Source organism: Megascapheus bottae, chromosome 20, assembly GCF_031878675.1.
Source record: "Megascapheus bottae isolate mThoBot1 chromosome 20, mThoBot2.hap1, whole genome shotgun sequence".
Classification (NCBI taxonomy): Eukaryota; Metazoa; Chordata; class Mammalia; order Rodentia; family Geomyidae; genus Megascapheus; species Megascapheus bottae.
This window is the reverse complement of record NC_143528.1, coordinates 5600273-5619621: the sequence shown is the minus strand read 5'-3', so window position 1 is coordinate 5619621 and position 19349 is coordinate 5600273. Positions and strand designations below refer to the sequence as shown.

The 19349-nt window shown below is 39.6% G+C and overlaps 1 protein-coding gene and 1 long non-coding RNA gene across 7 annotated transcripts in view; one reads left to right on the top strand and one right to left on the bottom strand.

The window, feature by feature from the left end:
• The window catches only part of LOC150049120 (uncharacterized), a 57789-nt gene that overhangs the window by 604 nt on the left and 37836 nt on the right, over positions 1–19349 (bottom strand). For 4 of the 6 annotated variants that reach the window (XR_016539022.1, XR_016539018.1, XR_016539023.1 and 1 more), the window contains 2 exons: positions 6794–6970; positions 4866–4934 (listed from right to left, as the gene is read on the bottom strand). This is a non-coding gene — a long non-coding RNA (uncharacterized LOC150049120). Of the gene's footprint in view, positions 1–3182; positions 3290–4603; positions 4672–4865; positions 4935–6793; positions 6971–19349 lie in introns of those variants that run through there. The other 2 variants (XR_016539020.1, XR_016539019.1) reach the window with 2 other exon arrangements.
• Positions 1–19349, top strand: part of Kcnu1 (potassium calcium-activated channel subfamily U member 1) — a 123283-nt gene that overhangs the window by 92712 nt on the left and 11222 nt on the right. Inside the window, exons 20-24 of the mRNA XM_090353930.1 lie at positions 916–1015; positions 4507–4725; positions 7357–7543; positions 13986–14057; positions 17138–17277. Of these exons, the coding sequence (XP_090210056.1) occupies positions 916–1015; positions 4507–4725; positions 7357–7543; positions 13986–14057; positions 17138–17277 (718 nt within the window). The remainder of the gene's footprint in view (positions 1–915; positions 1016–4506; positions 4726–7356; positions 7544–13985; positions 14058–17137; positions 17278–19349) is intronic.

Here is a 19349-nt window from a genome sequence, read left to right as displayed (position 1 = left end):
TTTCCCAAAAGATCAACTAACCCTATCATACTACATGATTATGCCTATCACAGGATATGGCTGATATACAGAGGGCTCTGCCTAGTATTTCATTCTTCAGAAGGCTTGTGAAGCTTCATAAAGCCTGTGAGGCAGAAATGAATATAGAAATAATGGTAAGAATGGGGGGAAGAAAACAAACTATGGAAAGAGATATTCCAATGTCTCAGTGAACTTTTTATTTTACTTTAATTTTTTGCCAGTCCTTGGGCTTGAACAAAGGGCCTGGGTACTATTCTTGAGCTTTGTCAGGGTTAGCTCTCTAACATTTGAGCCACAGTAACCACTGCCAGCTTTTTCTATGTATATGAAACTAAGGAATCAAACCCAGGGCTTCATACATGCTAGGCAAGCACTCTACTACTAGGCCACAGTCTCAGTACTTAACTTTATTTTTTGCTATGTTACCCAGGTTGATATAGAGGTTGAATTATGTTGCTGCAACCTCCTGAATAGCTGGAATTACAGGTGTGTGTGTCAGCATGCCTGGCTCTGGCACAGCCTTTTAAATTCTCCATCAAGGTGCCCCCAGATTCTGCTCATGATTTTAACCAGGAGATAGTAGCACTGTGACAATAGCAAAACGAAAGGAGGAACTAAGCTTCTGAAAACCAGATATGTGATCTAAGGTGGACAAGAGCTTAAGGTGCTATTCTGCCAAATGTCTACCTTCAGCTGTGATGGAAGTCTGGCTCTTCAGCTTCTGGTGTCTTTGGAAAATGTGCCTTTACTGTAAGGTCTTGAGCTTCACTTTGGGCAATCTCCTTCCATTATTCTCCACTTGAAGCTCAGGGCACTGGTAAGATTTTTCATCTTGGGTTTGTTGCACTGGAACCCCAAATGTTCTTCGCCTAATTGTTCATTCTCCCTCTTCAGGCCCTTCCATTGTGACTCGAAGGTGGATGATGCTGATCATCTTGACAGCAGCGGGATGTACCACTGGTGCAAATCTACCCCACTGGACAAGGTGATTCTGGTAGGTGATGACACACCAAAGCCAAATAACAAAGCATAGCTCAGTGTGAAGAATGGCCTTCAGAGGTTAGTTATTTTTGTAAACTGTGAAATGAAAAGAAGTAAAACAAACACAAGCTTACCAGCCATATGATGGCATGCTGTGTGACCTGTGTAGCATTCGACAGTAAATGTGGACCATTTCCTGAGATTTAAGACAATTAGAGCTATTCAACTACAACTTTCTTAACCAATTAGCTAGTTCATTTACTTAAAACAATGCTCTCCTGAGATGTTGAAGGCTTTCTAGTAAATTTAACTAATCCAAACTCACCAGAAAAACATCATTTGTAAGAAATTTGTAATTATCTTTTGGGTAGAAAACAAATAAATATGTCCCTAATTTGGGGGGGGTTAACATGTGGAATTTTAATATATTTTTTCTTAAAGCTGGATATATTTAAAATTTAACACATGAACAAAAAAATGTACCTCTTCAATGCTCCTCACAGAAGCCCACCTGATTTGGGCAGACACTTTTTTTTATATGATAGTTCTATTCCTATGTCTCTTCTCAAGGACACAAATTAACTCCACTCATTGAATTCCCTACAGCCTGGTCTTAACTCGGATCTGACACCTACTTTCTACATCTCCATCTATTCTCATTTTCCAGAATTAAAAGCTCAAGTATAATTTCAGTGGTTTTCCTTATAAACAATGGCTGGAAATTAAATTTTCAAGAGAGATTATGTTGTATCAAATGTGTATAGTTTTCTTGTCTATGACTAATTGATCATTGTAAATATTTTCCTTCTTTCTTGAAACAAATTTGGTTCAGTTTTTAATCACACACACACACACACACACACACACACACACACACACACACACACCATCCTAAGGCTCAGGGCCAGTGTCATGACAGAATAAGTTCCAAGTTTCATAAAAGCATCATCAATCATTTGATCAGAAGCATAAAATTGTCAGAACTGTCATGTCAACTGGAAGATTCTTAGGGCTGTTGAAACCCACCATTTAGCAATTATGTCTTATTCTAAATTATGGAAGATAAACATACATTGGACAGGAAGTCAAGCATATTTTTAGTAGGAGGCAAATCTTCAGAAAGAAAGGTTGAGAAGTTGGATGCAGGCTGAGCCTTCCAAGAAATAATAGATGCTTTATTAGGCCATATGTGTTAAGCGTCCAGACAAGTCACTATGATAGATTCTACTTAATGTGGGATATAGTTTTGAGTCACAACCCAGTTGTTTGTTAAAATTTAGAAAGACCTATAGTTTGGGAATTGCTATAGGTTTTAAAACTTGTGTCTGCTGGGGAGAAATGACCAGATTGCAGAACTCAGAGAACTTTTGAACTTGGGGAGAAGGTCTCTACCAGTCAAGTGGAAATATTCGATTTATGTTACTCTGAATAAATAACACATCCTCCTCTTTCCCCTGAAGCCACTATCTTTCTTAATTGGGCAACAGTTTTTGTCACAATTTGTTGGAGAAATTGCCTCTCTAGCTGTGCCTATAAATACACACTGCAATGTATCTTCTTTCTAATTGTTTAGTTCTCCTGAGCAGAGCCATTGTTGGATTTCAAGCTTGTTACATTAAATACTGATAGAGCCATCATTATTCAAGTTAAAACTAATCAGATTAACTAGAAACAATTATCTAAACAGGTTTGGTTAAGATTCATATCACTCTCCAGGTTACTCTCCAGACAAGTAGTTTTATTTCCTCTCACAAGTAGATCCCCTTACAAGAAGGCATTTTCCAGTTAGCTAATTTTTTGATCAACTTTGATTATGGAGATGTCAGATATTATGTATCTATCCTGTTAGCTTTCATCAAGCTCTACTTTGTAGAAGTTTGCATTTAACCCAGCAAAAGATTGGCCTAAAGAAGGATGATACATTTATTTGAAATATTTTGACCCCTAGTGCTCTAAGGAATGTAGAACACACACATACATGACATTTAAGTATACTTAAGTTATTCTATAGTAGCCTCCAACTGTTCTTTCAATACCAGCCATGTTTGATTAAATTTTGGAATAATCATTAAAGATTCACATGCTATACTTTCAATATATTTCATTTTAAAAATTAAATGCAACATTTACCTTTCTTCTGACATTTTTTAATATAAGAGATTGAGAGTCACAAACATAATAGTTTATTCATTCCTATAACTAAAGATGAAGACAGAATACAAGGTCAAGTCTTTTGGACCAGGGTCCTTTCAGTTATGCCAAGTGCCATAGTACAGTTGACTGTTTCCTGAAAGAATCAAGATATAGGCTTAAAATAAGCTTTATACAAGAATAAGATTTTAGTTACTTTTCTTACTTTATGAAAGTGGAAGGATACTAATCTCTCCCTTACTCTCTGAGAAATATAGAGATGATGTTAAAAGATGGCAGTATTGATAATAGCATGAGACATAACAAAGTGTTTAGAAATTGTTGCAATCTTCTTATTTGGGGGACACATTTCATTATGAATTTCTTCTACTTAGGAAAAACATTAATCAGTATATTAGATTGAGCCATATGAACTTGCCAATATTCAACCATTCTTGATGGGAAAAAAGGCAATTTTATGTGGTTTAAGCATCTATAAGGAATCTTACTGAGTACTACAACATGTTAAACCAGTAACATATAATCACCAGGATCATGTAAGTTTAACAATAGAATTTTAAATGACTCAATTTTTCATTGAGTCACACTACATATCAAAGCTAGAGCTTGAAACAACAAAAATCAAGAAGTATTTCTTCCACTTTATCTAATACTTTCATTCCACAAGCAATGATGTTGATCTGAGTTTTAATTAATTCACCCAGTAAAATACTGAGGAAAGTGTTCAGAAAATAAACGTTGTAATTTTATCACTTATTTGTAGGTTCCATTTAAAAACTGTTTCATTGCACAGGTGATATATAAGTCAAGTATTGAGTATATTTCCTTTTGAATAGTATTACCTCTTCCATTATTTTCTCCCAGGTTTTTTTCCCTCCCAACCCCCCTCCTCCTAAATTATGTAGCTGATTTTCAACATAGTGTCTTTTATCATTGATGAATTGTTCACTCTTTGTGTTAGCCCTGTGAAAGTCTTGCTCATAATGTATCCAGAAAAGTAAGGATAACATCGCAGGATCATTGAGGCATTCCTGTTTCATTGATTAAAAAACAAAAATGACCCATTCTGGCTGGGTACCAGTAGCTAACATTTGACTCCTAACTACTCAGGAAGCTGAGATTTGACAGTTGCTATTCGAAGGTCGGCAGGACAGGAAACATCATGAGACTCATCTCTAACCAGCAGAATCTTTGAAGTGGAGCTATGGCTCAACTGGTAGAGTGCTAGTCTTGAGCAAAACAGGGGCATTGCCTAAGCCCCAGGAGGGCCACAAAATACACACACACACACACACACACACACACACACACACACACACACACACACAAATACTCTGGTGTGTTTGCTCTTAGAAACGGTCCTCTAAATACGAGTTTCGGAACCACATTGTAGCATGTGTATTTGGAGATGCACACTCAACCCTGATGGGTCTGCGGAACTTTGTGATACCTCTGAGAGCTAGCAACTACACCCAGCAGGAACTGAAGGATATTGTGTTCATCGGCTCTCTGGATTACCTAGAGAGAGAATGGCGATTTATCCGGAACTTTCCCCAGATATACATTCTGCCCGTAAGTATTACATAGAATAGTGGATGTTAGAATGACAATTATACAAGTAGTACTAAAATTAATACCATTTAAAAATAGCAAACAATGATATTAATAGTTTGCAGTTGCATATGTCATATTGGGTGCAAAAAAACTGTAATCATTTTACCTATATCCATTTAGGTAAGCCTCAAAATAATCATAGGATATACACTGCGAAGAAGCTGGATCTAAAAGAATGGAAACAGTAAAGTTTGCCCATGATTACATACAGGTTACTGGAAAAAGCCACAGACATTATGGCTCCTGAGTTTATGCTCAAACTACCGTATTTTATGATTATCATACAAGTGAGATTTTTTGTCAATTTCTGAATCTCAATCTTTTTTAAAAAATATTATTTTGGCGTTTGGGGGACTTGAACTCTGGACCTGGGCACTGTCTCTGAGCACTTCAGCTCAAGGCTACCCCCTTAGCCTCTGAGCCACAGCAACACTTCCAATTTCCTGGGTTAATTGAAGATAAGAGTCTAATAGACTTTTGTGCCCGGACTGGCTTTGAACCATGATCCTCACATCTAAGCCTCCTGAGTAGCTAGGATTAGAGATGTGAGTCACAGACTTCCAGCTGAATCTCATTCTAATGTACTGGCTGAGCCTCACTAATACTAGCCTTTGCTCCACCTATCTCCACCTGGAGACATCTTGTATATATATACATGAGTGTACAAAATATATACATACATGTATGTGTGTATATATGCATATATATGTATATATGCACATATTTGTGAATATATTTATATACACACATATATATGTGTGTATAAGTACATATGTATATGCATACACATATACACATATACATACAATCCCCTAGAGAGGAGGATATGAAAAGGAGGAATCAGGCTTATCCCTTTATGAAACAGGTCTTATGTGATTTGAATGATCCTTTCAAAATTCATGTTGAAAATGTAATTGACATTGTAACAGTGTAGAGAGCTGAGACCTTAGAGAGGTGATTAAGTCATTTCATGGATGGATTAATACAGCAATGGTGACAGCAATGTTAATTTATTGTGGAATTAGTTTTCTGATAAAGGACAAGGTGACTCACACCTGTAGACCTAGCTACTCAGGAGGCTGCGATCTAAGGATCAAGTTGTAAAGACAGCCTGGGCAGGAAAGTCCAAGATACTCTTACAGCTAAGTAAACAACCAAAAAACTTGAAACTGAGCTGTGGCTCAAGTGGTAGGGCACTAGCCTTGAGCACAAAAAGCTCAGAGAGAGTACCCAGGCCCTGAGTTCAAGCCCCTGAGCCAGCATAAGTAAAAAATATGGGGCTCAACCCTACCCCTACTCCTTCTTATGTGATGTGTTCTCTTTCCCTATGACACCCTCTCCCTCATTATGACACAAAAAGAAAGCCTTGTTAGATGCAACTTAGTCAGATCTTGGATTTCCTAGACTCTAGAACTGTGAGAATTTTTTTCCATATAAGTTACGCAGACTGCTCCTTTGTTATATCAGCAGGGGAAAAAAACAGCATAAATAAGCTAACACTAGAGCTATTATCCATACATGGTATTGTTTTTTCAATTATATTAGCATTTACTTTCAAAGCTCGTTATCCCAATTTATGTGACCACTTCCCTGGATGAAAACATTGTTTGCATTTTGAAATGTAACACAGCCTTGGGATTTTTATGAAAAAAATGCTATAATGTAATTCTCTCAAGAATCAAATTGTAATCTCTCTTTAATCAATCTTACCATAAAGTTCCCTGTTCCATTCCCCTTGTTCATACAAAGGGAAACAATAGAAAGAAAATGACCAAAAGCCTCCAGAATTCAAGTAGGATTGGAAATTACCAATCTATAAAGACTCAAAAGGTTTCTATATGGGAACAGACGTACACCTATTTCTCTACCAAATGAATGAAGCTAGTTAATCTGAAGAATATAAATGGCCTGGGCTACTAGCAACATTCTGAGAGTAAAGAAATTAATTTTGACTCCCTGATATCTCCTTTCTCTGATCTTCACTGCCAGTGACTCTTGAAAACCCTTGCTCCACTTCTGGATTTACCTTTGCAATTTATCTACTGGTCAATCTTGAGCAAGTTATCCTTATTTCCATGTTCATTTTTCTCGATTCCTCTTACTCCACTCTTCACCCACTTGAGTCATCAAAGTGGATTTATGCTTCTCACGACCCTCACCTCCTTTGTCTCATCCATCTGAAAACTTGCTGTCCAGCAAGGGCCTGTGAAATATATTCACAATAAGATACTAATGATTGATAAGGAAAAAATATGTTCAATAGTAGATAGACATGTTCAATAGTAGATAGATGAGTAAGAAAAAAACCAAGGGAGCAAGCCAGGTATAGAGGAACATGCCTATAATTCCTGCACTCAGGAAGCAGAAGCAGGAGGCTTGTCAAGTTTTAGGATGACCTCAGGCACATAGTACATTCAGTGACAACTTGAGCTACATAGCGAGGCTATGTTTCAAAAAGTCAGAAATAAACGAAGGAATGACAGAACGAATAAACTTCATGTCCATGAAAACTACAGCTTGAAAATCTTATCCCCTAGAAAGGGCACTGCCATCTGACACGTCCCTTCGTATCTGGTGTCCTTTCCTTAGGGATCTGCACTCTATACTGGAGATCTGCACATAGTCAACATAGAGGACTGCTCCATGTGTACTATCTTAGCCCCCTCACCCAAGCCGTGTAGCAGTCCAACTCTGGTAGACACAGAGGTTATCATGGCCACTCTCAACATTGGATCGCTGCGGGTTATCTCCACTCCCCTGGAATCTTCAAACACAGGTGAGAAAGCTGCCCTGATGGGAAGGGGCCAGGAAGGGTAGAATAAGGAAATGCTGGCATACTTTATGAGGAGGATGAAAGGTTGAGCTACAGGTCTTCTGAGACTCTCTTCCAACCCTGACAATAGTTTAAGGAAAGTAGCCTGATGAAGAATTCTTGGGAATTCTTCATCAAATGAAGTCATATATGTGCTAAGTCAAAATAAGTCATTTATATGCTTCCAAATAGAATGCTATAATATTTCATGTATTGATAATATTAAAGTATTTTTCTAGTTTATGGGAAAAATCACTGAATTTTCAGTGTTACTGTTTCTTTTTATCATAGTCAAGTGAGTACAACTATCAATTCTCAGTGGATGTTGTAGTCAAGTTAGCATTGTTATTTCGTGGTTAAAATAAGGAACTGTGATTGTCTCTTTCTAAAATGCTTATACATAGCTTTTAGATTATCTGAAAGATTTCTTCAAAATTCTGTAGACTGAAAATGTCAAACTGCAGCTTCAAATTACAAAGAGAGCAAGAAAGAAGAAGGGATCCATTCAAAATTGAAAACTTATCTTTCTCTCCTTTGGATTTCTCTTAACACTGGAGATAAATAATATCATTTTAATAGTGGTATTGAATGGAAGCAAATGAGCCAGTGAGCTTCAGTCCTCAAGAGCTTCCATGTGCTTTGCTCTACCCCAAATGCACCTGAGATTAACCTCCTCTATAAAATTGTGCTTTTCCTTACCAACAAATAGGAAAACAGATTTTTAATTCAAGAGAAGACAAAAAAAACTGTGATTGGAATTCTCATTTCCCTTGGATTCTGGTCTTCTGTATCAAGGTCAGCCACTGGGTCTTTAGGCTACATGGCTGCTAAGCAGTTACTCAACCTGTCTGTCACTGGGAAAAGTCAGAAATCAAAGTCATTGGCAAGCTCTCTGTGATTATATCTGTGGATAAAAATACTCATGAGTCAAATTGTGGAAATAAAAGAAGTCTCTCTGGCTTCAAAGTACTGTGTCTAAGTAGGGAAAATGAAAAGTTCATAGGACAGAAGAATTAAGAGTCATAGAATCTGTGGTATGTGACTTGAACCAGCTTCAACATACATTCTCTCTAAGCAAGCACACCCAGCTCAGCATCCTGGATTTTTGTGTTTTACAGACCAGAACTTGTAACAGAGCATTTCAAAGTGCTATGGATAGCTTAATTTTGGAAGTATGGGTTGTGCCTATGCTGAGAAAATCTGAACATCCTTAAAAGCAAGACTATGCATTCTACCATAGAAATCCTTAGCGAGGCAATTATAAACACTCAAATTCACACATGACTTGTGTGCATGTGTGTGCATGTATATGCACCTCTTGTAATTGGACAGAAAAGAACACTTTAAAGCCAACGTCATGCAAATAGAAATGAAAATATGTACACAATTTAAGCATGAGGTAAAGTGACATTATTTTAAGCCATCTAGTTAATGATCTTGATAAGTACTGTCATATTACTATGTTTAAATGTCACTTCTTTCACAGAATAGGTATGGAAACTTACAATTTTAATTATCATTTCCTTATATCTAGAAATTTGCTTTTTCCCTTAGTGTGTTCATTCATTCACTACAAAGGTATTGATTCTTGTAAGATGTATCAAGTCCTCTGTCTCAAGCTAGAAGCTATCTCAAAAGGAGCAACTGACTGGTTGTATTATCTGAGATAAATCTGGGGATGGGAAAGGGGGAGAGGAGAAAAGGATTGGTAAGAGGAAGAAATGAGGATGAACCATTATAAAGCATGAGAAGACATGTCAACCAAAGTAAAAATCAGAGTGAGTAAAGCATGTGCCATGCAACCTTACGCCACTCTTCCTATACATAGGAGTTGTTCCCATCTAAATGACAGAATTACAGGGCCAGTCAGGCTCTACCAACCCATCTAACAAAATCATCCATGCCACTCTATCTGTCACAAAGCTATTAGTAAAGTTGTGTAATGACTACATCATTAGGAAATACTTGCATAAATTACTCAGAAATTTCACTGATGGTGCAGGCATTAGAGGAGCCAGTCTGGGCTTCCTGTGTGGAATGCCCCATTCTCACTGAAGTGCTTCCAAGTTCAACATTCTACCAAAGAGGTACTCTTGCCTCCAAGAACAGATAGCATGAAGAATGGGTTCATTTTCACCAGAGGTAGAAAACATTTTATTTTGGTCATCAAACTGCAACTAGCTAGTGCACCATTTTATTTTTCCCTTAAGACAGTATTGCCCCCGGGTGGCCCACTGACATTGTCTGGAGACAGATTTGGTATCCTACTGAAGAGCTGCAATCAGCATCTAGCTGGTAGAGGTCAGCCATGCTGCTAAAAATCTTTCAGCCCCACGTTGATAAAGAAAGGCTCATGTCACTCTCATTGAGAAAACAATCCCTACTGCATCTGGTGAGCATTTCGTAGGCTTAGAGGGGTTTTTCCACCTTTTGGAACCATGATAAACTCATATCTGTGTCAAGCTAGCACCCGTGGTGCTAATTTCCTATATAGATGTACCATAGAAAGGTGAAAATGGGGGGACTTTTCAGGGAGCCCCAAGAACCCAAGGTATCCTCACCATCACCATGAGAAATCTGAAGGCTTCCCCAGTAATGCTCTAATTACAACCCTGACACATCACAGGAGAACAGGTTGGCAAACCTAGGAACTGAACTAAATAATCGGCATAATCTAAACATACAACGATAATTAAGTCTGACAACTTAATATGCTACTGAAATTTAAATGCACATTAATAATCTACAATTAAGCAATCTTTTGTAATAGCACCCTGCCAGCCCAGGAGATTTCAGGTATAATACTGTGTACTGTTAGATAGCAAAAATATTGACATTTAGTTAAATATACCCAGATCTATGACTGGATGCTTATTCAAATTACCCATTGCTGTACATGGAACGACAGAGCTAAGGCAGTAATTCAGTTGTCATTATTTGTCAACATCAGAATCACGTGTTCATATCAATTTATGAATGTCAGGTGTTCCATCTAGGCCATGGTGCCTCACACCTATAATCCTAGTTACTGAAGAAGATGAGCTCTCAGGACTGCAGTTCAAAGCCAGCCCAGGCAAGTAAGTCTGTGACGCTATTATCTTCATTAAATTACTCAGAAAAAGAAAAAGAAGTGGCAGTGTTGCTCTAGAGATAGAGTGTTAGCCTTCAGCACAAAGAAGCCCAGGGACAGTCCCCAGGCCCTGAGTTCAAGCCTCAGGACTGGCAAAATAAATAAACAAACAAACAAACAAACAGTGCCAGGTGTTCCAAGCCCTTTCAACGAAACTGGGATCATCAAGCAGGAGTTAAATGAAGATTTCCCCAGGAAGATATATGTTTTTCATGTTAAAGGACACTGATCGCAATATGTTTTTGAAAATGTCAATTATAACTCAAATACATTATTAGTGGTCCACTCATAAAGGACATGGGCTTTGAAGTGGGTGCTACTCAAGGTATAAAACTCACCCACCAGTAACAAGTGCCATGGTTTTGGCCAGGCTATCACTCATCTTCAGAGTAATCTAACTATACGTAGTTCCCAGAGTCAATTTGACAGTCATGTAATTCTTATTTCTCTTGACAGTTTTCTGCGTCCACCTTCCAGACAAATATTTGTAAATATTTATGAGGGAGTTTCAGTTTCCTACTTCAAATTCTATATAATAAATTCTATATAATGGGTCAACACCCATAGTGATTTTAGGAAATGGATACAGGATCTTGCAGACCAATAAAGAATTTGGATTGTCTTCTAATTCATCCTGTTTATGCTGGCTCTGTCCTGCCAGCATGCTGTCTCTTACTCCACTCAATCTGCCTAAAGAGCTCTCTGTCATTCCTGAGAACACTGCTTTAATCGCAGAGAAGTCTCTTTTGGAGACTTATCTTGTCATCTCTCCATATCAGTGGCTAGTTCCTGAAGTTTTTATTATAATCACCACTGCCTGATAATGTTTTCTATTTGTAGTTTGTGATATATTACTTGGACAGAGCCTGTCCACAGACTTAGAATAGAGTAGACATATTTGTTTCAGATTTTGAAGAATGAAAGGAAGGGAGGGAGGGAGGGAGGGAGGGAGGGAGGGAGTAAAGGAGGGAGAGAGGAAAGAAGGAAGGAAGGAAGGAAGGAAGGAAGGAAGGAAGGAAGGAAGGAAAGAGGGAGGGAGGGAAAAAAAGGAGGAAGAGAAGGAGGTGAAAGGAGGAGGATGGAGGAGAGAAAATAAAGACACCTAAAATAGATAAAATGTCTTTGTAAATCATGAAAATTAAGTTAAATCTCAATTCTCCAAACTCTCCATGCATTATGGAAATCTCATAAAGTTTTGGTAGGAAAAATAGTTTAAGGTATTCATGGCTATAAACCTTCTTAAATAGCTATATACATACAGTTAGCCCTTCCATTTCCTCACCTAAACCGAATGGGTTTCATAAGGTGATTAAAGTCACTGTGGATTCTAATTTATAAACCAATGTGCTAAGTTTTTCTGGTGGACTTTTCTTCTGTCTTTCTTTCTTTCTTCTTTCTTTCTTTCTTTCTTTCTTTCTTTCTTTCTTTCTTTCTTTCTTTTCTTTCCTTCTGTTGGTCATGGGATTAGAACTCTGGGCCTGGGCATTGTCCCTGAGCTCTTCAACTCAAAACTACTGCCCTGCTCCATGAGCTATGGCACCACTTCCTCTGGTGGACTTTCCTATTTTATCCTTTACTCTCAGAATTTAGGGGCTGTCAGAGATGCGTTCAGACCTAACTAGAAGTGGTTCTTCTGCTGAGTTCTTCTTAGAGGAATAGAGGAAGAATGAATATTGTAGTACGAAGCATTTCATCAGGGGGAAAAGCAAAAACAAAAACATCTCCCTGTGGATTTTCTCTTCTTCCTTGCCTCCACTTCAGAGACTCAATTCCCCTTACTCTACTTGGTGTGCTTTAGGTGGAGAGGTTTCTTTGTCTACTGAGTGAGATGACTAATGACGGGAACTGTGGAATTGGGAACCTCTTAATGTTATATCCACTTCCAGTGCAGTGGGATCTTAACTCCAAGTAGACTGAATTTCCATGATACATTTTCCTTGTTAGGCAGATACTCAGAAAAATTCAACAGTTCAAAATATTGCTTCTGATAATAATAATAATAATAATAATAATAATAGTATGATGATGATGGTGGTGTGTGTGTGTGTGTGTGTGTGTGTGTATGTTGGTCCTTGAATTCAGGACTTGTTACTGCCCTTGAACTTTTTGCTTAAGGCTAACAATACCACTTCTGATTTCTTGGGAATTAATTGGTGATAAGTTCCATGGATTTTTCCCAACCAAGCTGGTTTTGAACTGTAATCCTTAGATGTCAGTGTCCTGAATAGCAAGGTTTATAGACATGAGTCCCAGGCACCCAGTCAGATCAGTATAATTAAAAACAAAAACCTTACCCTTGCTTTCCATTTATCTTTACATATTTATTTAACTTAGAGACCTAAACAGTGTAGTTACACCAGCCCTGTTCTAGAGCCCAGGCCCATTGGAGAAATTGACATGCCATATTTACTAAGGCAGGAGGGAAACTGCCCCATCTGGCATACCATCCCAGTCTACAGAACCCCAAGCCATTTCAGGCACAGACAAGAATGGGGAGAATGTAGCCAAGCAGATGTCATTCTCCAGACAGGATCTGGGAAGAGACAGTATACCAGAAGCCAGTTGTCCTATATCTCCAAAAGCTTTGAGCAGCATCACCAATTCACTGAAATTTTCCTAGAAGTTCTATAAATAAAGCCATGTGGTTTAATTCCAGAGTGGCTGATATATTACTTATACTCATGGACAATTATTGTTAATTATTGTTTTGGTGTTAGTAAGCAACTATTTGAACTCACTTTAATTGTCTCTTTCTACGTATGCATCCTGCAGTATAGTTTTTTCTCAAAAGGAGACCAAAATTTAGTCTATACATTAATTCTGATTTAAGGGTTTCAACTCAATAACAAACAAATTGGGGGGAGTGAATCTCTACTAAGCACATTCGGACTTTTTGTCATTCTCTAAATAATGTAACAATAACTATTCAATCAGCACCTACATCTTACTAGAGGTTTATTAAGTGTAGATGATTTAAAGATAAGGTGAGAATATGCAGAGGTTCTGAAAATACAATACTATTTGAGGGTATCTAAGAATTTTGATATCCAGGAAGCTCTTGGAATAAATTCCTTGCAGACAGTAAGGGACATCTGTAACATCTTTTCTTGTTCTCTACATATAGAACATTATTTGGGATCTGAACCTGAGAGTAATTTTGTTAAGATACAACACCCAACCAACATGGCATTCTTATACACTGTGACCAGGTCCTGCAAGCCACTTACCTTCGATTTTATCACCAATTTTTCTGTTTCTGTCTGTCTGTGCCTACAGAAGGGATTTCACCTGAATATAATGAATTTAATGGAAGAAAGTTCCGACGAGTTCCCATCCTCACTGAACTGAGTAAGTCATGATTTAAAAGCAAAATTCAAGGAAGATAAATATACAATGTATAATTGATGTCTCAAGGTACTTTTTTTGTCCAGTGTGGGACTTGAACTCTGGGCCTGGGTGCTGTCCCTGAGCTCTTCAGCTCAAGGCTACCACCCTACCCCTGGAGCCACAACAGCACTTCTGGTTTTCTAGTGGTTAATTGGAGATAAGAATCTCATGGTCCTTAGTGCCTGGGCTGGCTTTGGACTGTGATCCTCAGATCTCAGCTTCCTGAGTAGCTAGGAGCCACCATGCATGGCTCAAGGCACTTTTTATAATCCATAATCAAAGAACAAAGAAATCCTAATGGAGTCCAAGGGCTTTAAGCACTTGGTCAGATGTCACCTGGTCTCTTACCTTCCTGGTGGCATCATCCAATAGAGCCTGTTCTTTGTTGTATCCAAGTACAGATGCAATATCTGTCTTGTCCACTCTATTGCTACCAGAAGCGGGAAGAAGACTAGCTAGTGTTCAGTCTTAGTGGGAGGGGTACGGGCTGGAAAACTGTCAGGAAGACTCTGCCTGTAGTACTCTATCTACCTATCACAAGACTTGAGGCCAGGCTTTTCCTTCCTTGGGAGACATGTACCAAAAAGCAAACTGAGTAGTACTCTTGGGATGCTAAATTTTATGTCCCAGATGTTTCCCTTTCATCTGCATCCTCGTATCTCTGAATGATATACTTCTAATCAAGAAACAGCCATTGAATAAAGAAGAGAATATTTCAACCAAGGTTCTTGCCAACACCTACGGAAAGGAGCTCAGATGAAGCTTTCTCAACATGAGGAACAGAAAGTTGAGTGGGTGAACACAGGAAAGGGGCCTGTGTGCTTTGGGGTGGGAGGTGTTGATAGGCACTGGAAGCCACTCTAGGATTCACTATTGAGAAGACATGAGAAGTAGAGGGGAAGATTGGGAAAAGGAGAATGATGCCCTAAAGACTGCATCAAGCCATCTCAAAGCTGGTCTCAAAAGGTGGTCCTAGATGTGTGATTTTACCTGAATCTACAAGACAGCAAAATGCTTTGTGAGAATTTGTGATTTGGAATGCCTAAGACTGGCTGGGGCTGGACTTAGTTCAAACTAGATGATCAAAGCAGTTCAGCAAATGAGGGATATCCGTCTCCCTAGGAGGAAGACTTCACACCCAGTGCTGACATCTCAGATCCGGAGTTCCCAACGGGCACCTGCCATCCTACATGCTTCCACCATGCAGCTGCTGGTGGTAGCTCCCATTTATATGGTATTTTCTTCTCCTCTTCTGTAACTTCCTAGGTATAAATCAAGTAAGAAATGTAGGTTGGAAGAAGACAAGTAGGTTAGCAAGGTTGGAAGGAGATGAATTAGCTTTGTACCTGTCCAGAGGTGTGTCTGGTTGCTCACCCACCAGGGACTTACAGGTTTTGTTTTGCTGAAGACTCTCTGGCACCAGGCAGCTCTTGTCAAATTACCTAACGAGTCACTTGCCAGCTGACTCAATTCCTTGTTCTTGTGTGGCTGGGCAGGGTCATATTGACATGGGAACTGAAGGTCTGGCAGCCAATACTTTGGTACAGAATGTACAGGTACTTGTAAGAAAACAGCCAAAGAAGCTGAGACCTCTGGTTCAGATGGCATGGCCAGAGTTGGAAAAAGGCTCATGCGATTGAGGACTGTGAGGAGAGACGTGGGTTGGCATGAGTCATGCCCCGATCATCTATTATAAAATAGTGCTGTTCTTGGAAGAAAATGACTCACTAATACCGCCAATATGTCACTTCCCCCTAACTGATGGCGGGATAATTTAAGGGATTAAGGAATAATACAGTCTTAGAAAATAATACATTCTGAATGGTATGCCCCTTGGATTTGATGTGATCTGTATCAATAAATGTAAAGTTGAGAACCACAAAGGATCCAAGACTTTGTCCCATCTGCAAACTAAGAAGTTAATCTGCCACAACCCCGTGCATGCTGAGAGAAACAAAAGACTCCTGGGTCAGAGATGAGACATGAAAAAGAGAGTCAGAGACACCAGACACAGAGGAGTTTGTTTCTCTCAGCAATAACAGTAACCAGAGGATCACTATGTCTGTACTGGTTGTTCACAGCCTATTTCCACCAAGTGACAGGAAGAAGTCCATGTGACCTTTGCACCCAGTGGAGGGGGAGGAATCTGAGTTTAGGAAACCAGGATTTTTTTGTGATAGGCAGGAAGCATGGTTGGCATGCACTTGTTTCCTCTGTTTTAGTGGGAGGCAGTATGTCTGTCTTCCAACGCTGCTCTCCTGTGAGTCCATAATTCTGCAGCAAAGTCAGTAAGGATCTCTGCTCTCACTTCTAACTAAAGATAGTTGTTCTCAAAGCAGTCTTTCTAAAGCAGCCTCAGTTGTAGACTGGACCAGTCTGAATATTCCAGTGGGCATTTTGGCTACTGCAGCACTGGCCTCCACAAGGATTCTCCATGTCCTTCTACTTTAAAGTATAGTCCAAGAAAGGGCTGCCAGAAAAGACAGGCACCTGTGGCAAGAGGAGGTGCTGAGATGCAGACTGGTTCAGTGAGAGTCCCTGTCCAGTCCAACCAAGTTGCTCTATGAAGGGTGGGAGTGGTTGGAGGTATTTTCTGTAAGACACAGAAGTAATGAAAAGGACTATAAATGGATTGAAGCTGTGTTTCCATATTGCAGGCCAATGTCTCCACTCCCAAGGACCATAGAACCTGAGGCAATGACCTCTCCTATTCAGGTATATCCTTGTAAGTACTTGACTAAAGTAGGGCCTGCCCTTCAGTTTGTTGTCCTCTTTTCGAACCTTCACTTTCAAGCAGTTATCATAAAGCTGACAACCCATACCTTTTCCTGGAGAATAACTGCTTGAAAGTGAAGGTTCCGAAAAGAGGACACAAAACTGAAGGGCAGGCCTACCTTTCGTAAAGTACACAAGAATACTGAAATAGGGAGAGATCCATAGACCTCAGCGCTTCTACTGGTCCTTGGAGCAGTGGAGACATTTGGCTGCCCAATATGGCACCCCACAGCTTCATATTCTTTTCATTTCTTTGTGTCTTACAGAAAATCCCTCCAACATCCACTTCATTGAGCAACTTGGTGGACTGGAAGGGACTCTCACAGGAACCAGCCTGCATCTCAGCACCTCCTTTGCCACAGGTGCTGTCTTTTCTGGAAGTTTCTTGGATTCCCTCTTGGCTACGGTAAGTGTATCCAAGCCACATTGTCCCAATACTGAATCATCTTGTGGAGAGGTGAGTGGGTGGGTGTAGGCTGAGTCGATAACAACTTCCAGTTCCCAAACCCAAACCTATACTCACATACATTAGTTCACCATTTCCTGTCATGACTAGATGAAAGAAGTATGATGTTCATGTAGGAACGCTACAAACTTTGGGACCTTGGAAATGAAAGCCCTGATGGCAGGAAGTAATGAGTGCTGGACTTGCAGTTTCTTGTTTCCGTTAGCAACCCAGTACCCTTGGTGTCAGAGCTCAGGAGATCTTGCCTCCTCTTCTCTCTAGTATTTCCCAAACAGCTCATAGTCTGTGGACAACTGTCACAAGTATGTCAATGATGCAAGGGAAATGTTTCATTTAGAACTAAGTCAAGTCTTCCTCCATGTTGCCCCTCTTGTAGGAAGTGTTTGAGTAGCACAGTAGTTGTTCAGTGTTCCTTTAGCATAAAGTAGATCACTTGCATCCATTCTAGGATTCTTATGCCTAGAATCTAGTCATTGATCAGCTACTATATACACAGCCCTGACCGGTAATACAGTAGCAAATGAGTCTCCATCCACCTCCGCTTGCACTTGTGAAGACACTGACATAATAAACTACCAGGAAGGGTTGCTGGTAACAAAGGCAAAGGGGAGGGAAGAGTGTTAAGTTCCAATATGGTACTAGAAGACATCTCTGAGAAGGAGCATGGGAGTCAAGCCTCCAGGCAGAGGTAGTGAGGTATGAGCACCTCAGGGGTGTATGAGGATTTGAACTTAAGATCTGCAGAATGAATGTGAAGACTTTTTGAACTACAAGAAATCTCGCAAAGGTGTCCAAGCAATCTATCATCTCAAATTCCTCCTACAGAGTTTTCAAGGGAAAGCTTACATTCAACCTGAAGGTTGAGATGCTTCAGTATACAAGGTGCAGCACAGTTTGATAAACTTGCTGCCTTCAGGTGTTTGCCATAAAAGCAGTATACCTGAACTATATGGATACTTGAATGGTACAGTTTATACATGCAGAGAAATGTAGTTGGGACCTATGTATACTCTCATAATATCCATGCCATTTAGGACTGAGGCATGGTATGTCTCTGGGGCTGACAATTTTAGTTGCAGCAAGGTCTCATACACACCACAGGGTTCTGAGATACACATAGCTCCTTCCAGTGACAGTATAACATTACTCAATGAAGGGCTAAGCAACAATCAGCCTTAACCAAGTCAGGTAACTTTTCTGAGAAGGTGGTTCTGTCTGTCAGAACTGTCTGTCACTGATGTGTCAATTCACTTGCCTGGAATTAACCATTGGCATGGCTGGCAGAAAGTGACTTTCAATGAGTTTGACTTGTCTACAGGAAACATTTTAGATGAGTTTAAGCTCCCAATTCTCTTCAAAGACTTGTAAGTGGCAGACAACTTCATGCCTTAAATTAAGCCTGAGACTTAATTAAACTCCCCTACTTTCTTGGGCCACGCAGGCAGGAGTCAAGCCTATTCTATTTAGGGTGGGTCAGAAAGGCAGATTCTCTGTATACTTAAAACCACTATAATGGGGCTAGGAGCATGCCCTAGTGGTAGAATGCTTGCCTAGCATGCATGAAGCCCTGGGTTCGATTCCTCAGTACCAAATACCCACAAAAAATAGAAGTGGTGCTACAGCTCAAGTGGGAGGTGCTGGCCCTCAGTGCCCAGGCCCTGAGGACTGGCAAAAAAAAAAAACCCTACTATAATAAGGTATCAGAGACTAGATAATGAATAAACAACAGAAGTTTGGTTAAATCACAGTTCTGGAGGCAGGGAAGTTGAAGATTGTTGTATTTGCAAACACAGTCCAAGCTTCCACCTCTGCAACTTGCAGCATAGGGTATTAGGTTTCTAAATCAGGCTTTTGGTGACCATGTTACTAATATATTGAGACCAGGCAGGCAGGATAGATAGAGAAGGGTCAGAAGAATAGAACTTAAAATGACTAAACATGTAGCACAAGTAGGCATAGAAAGTTAAAAGTTGAGAGTCGTGAGTCAGGTGTTGGCACCTGAGCCAAATGAT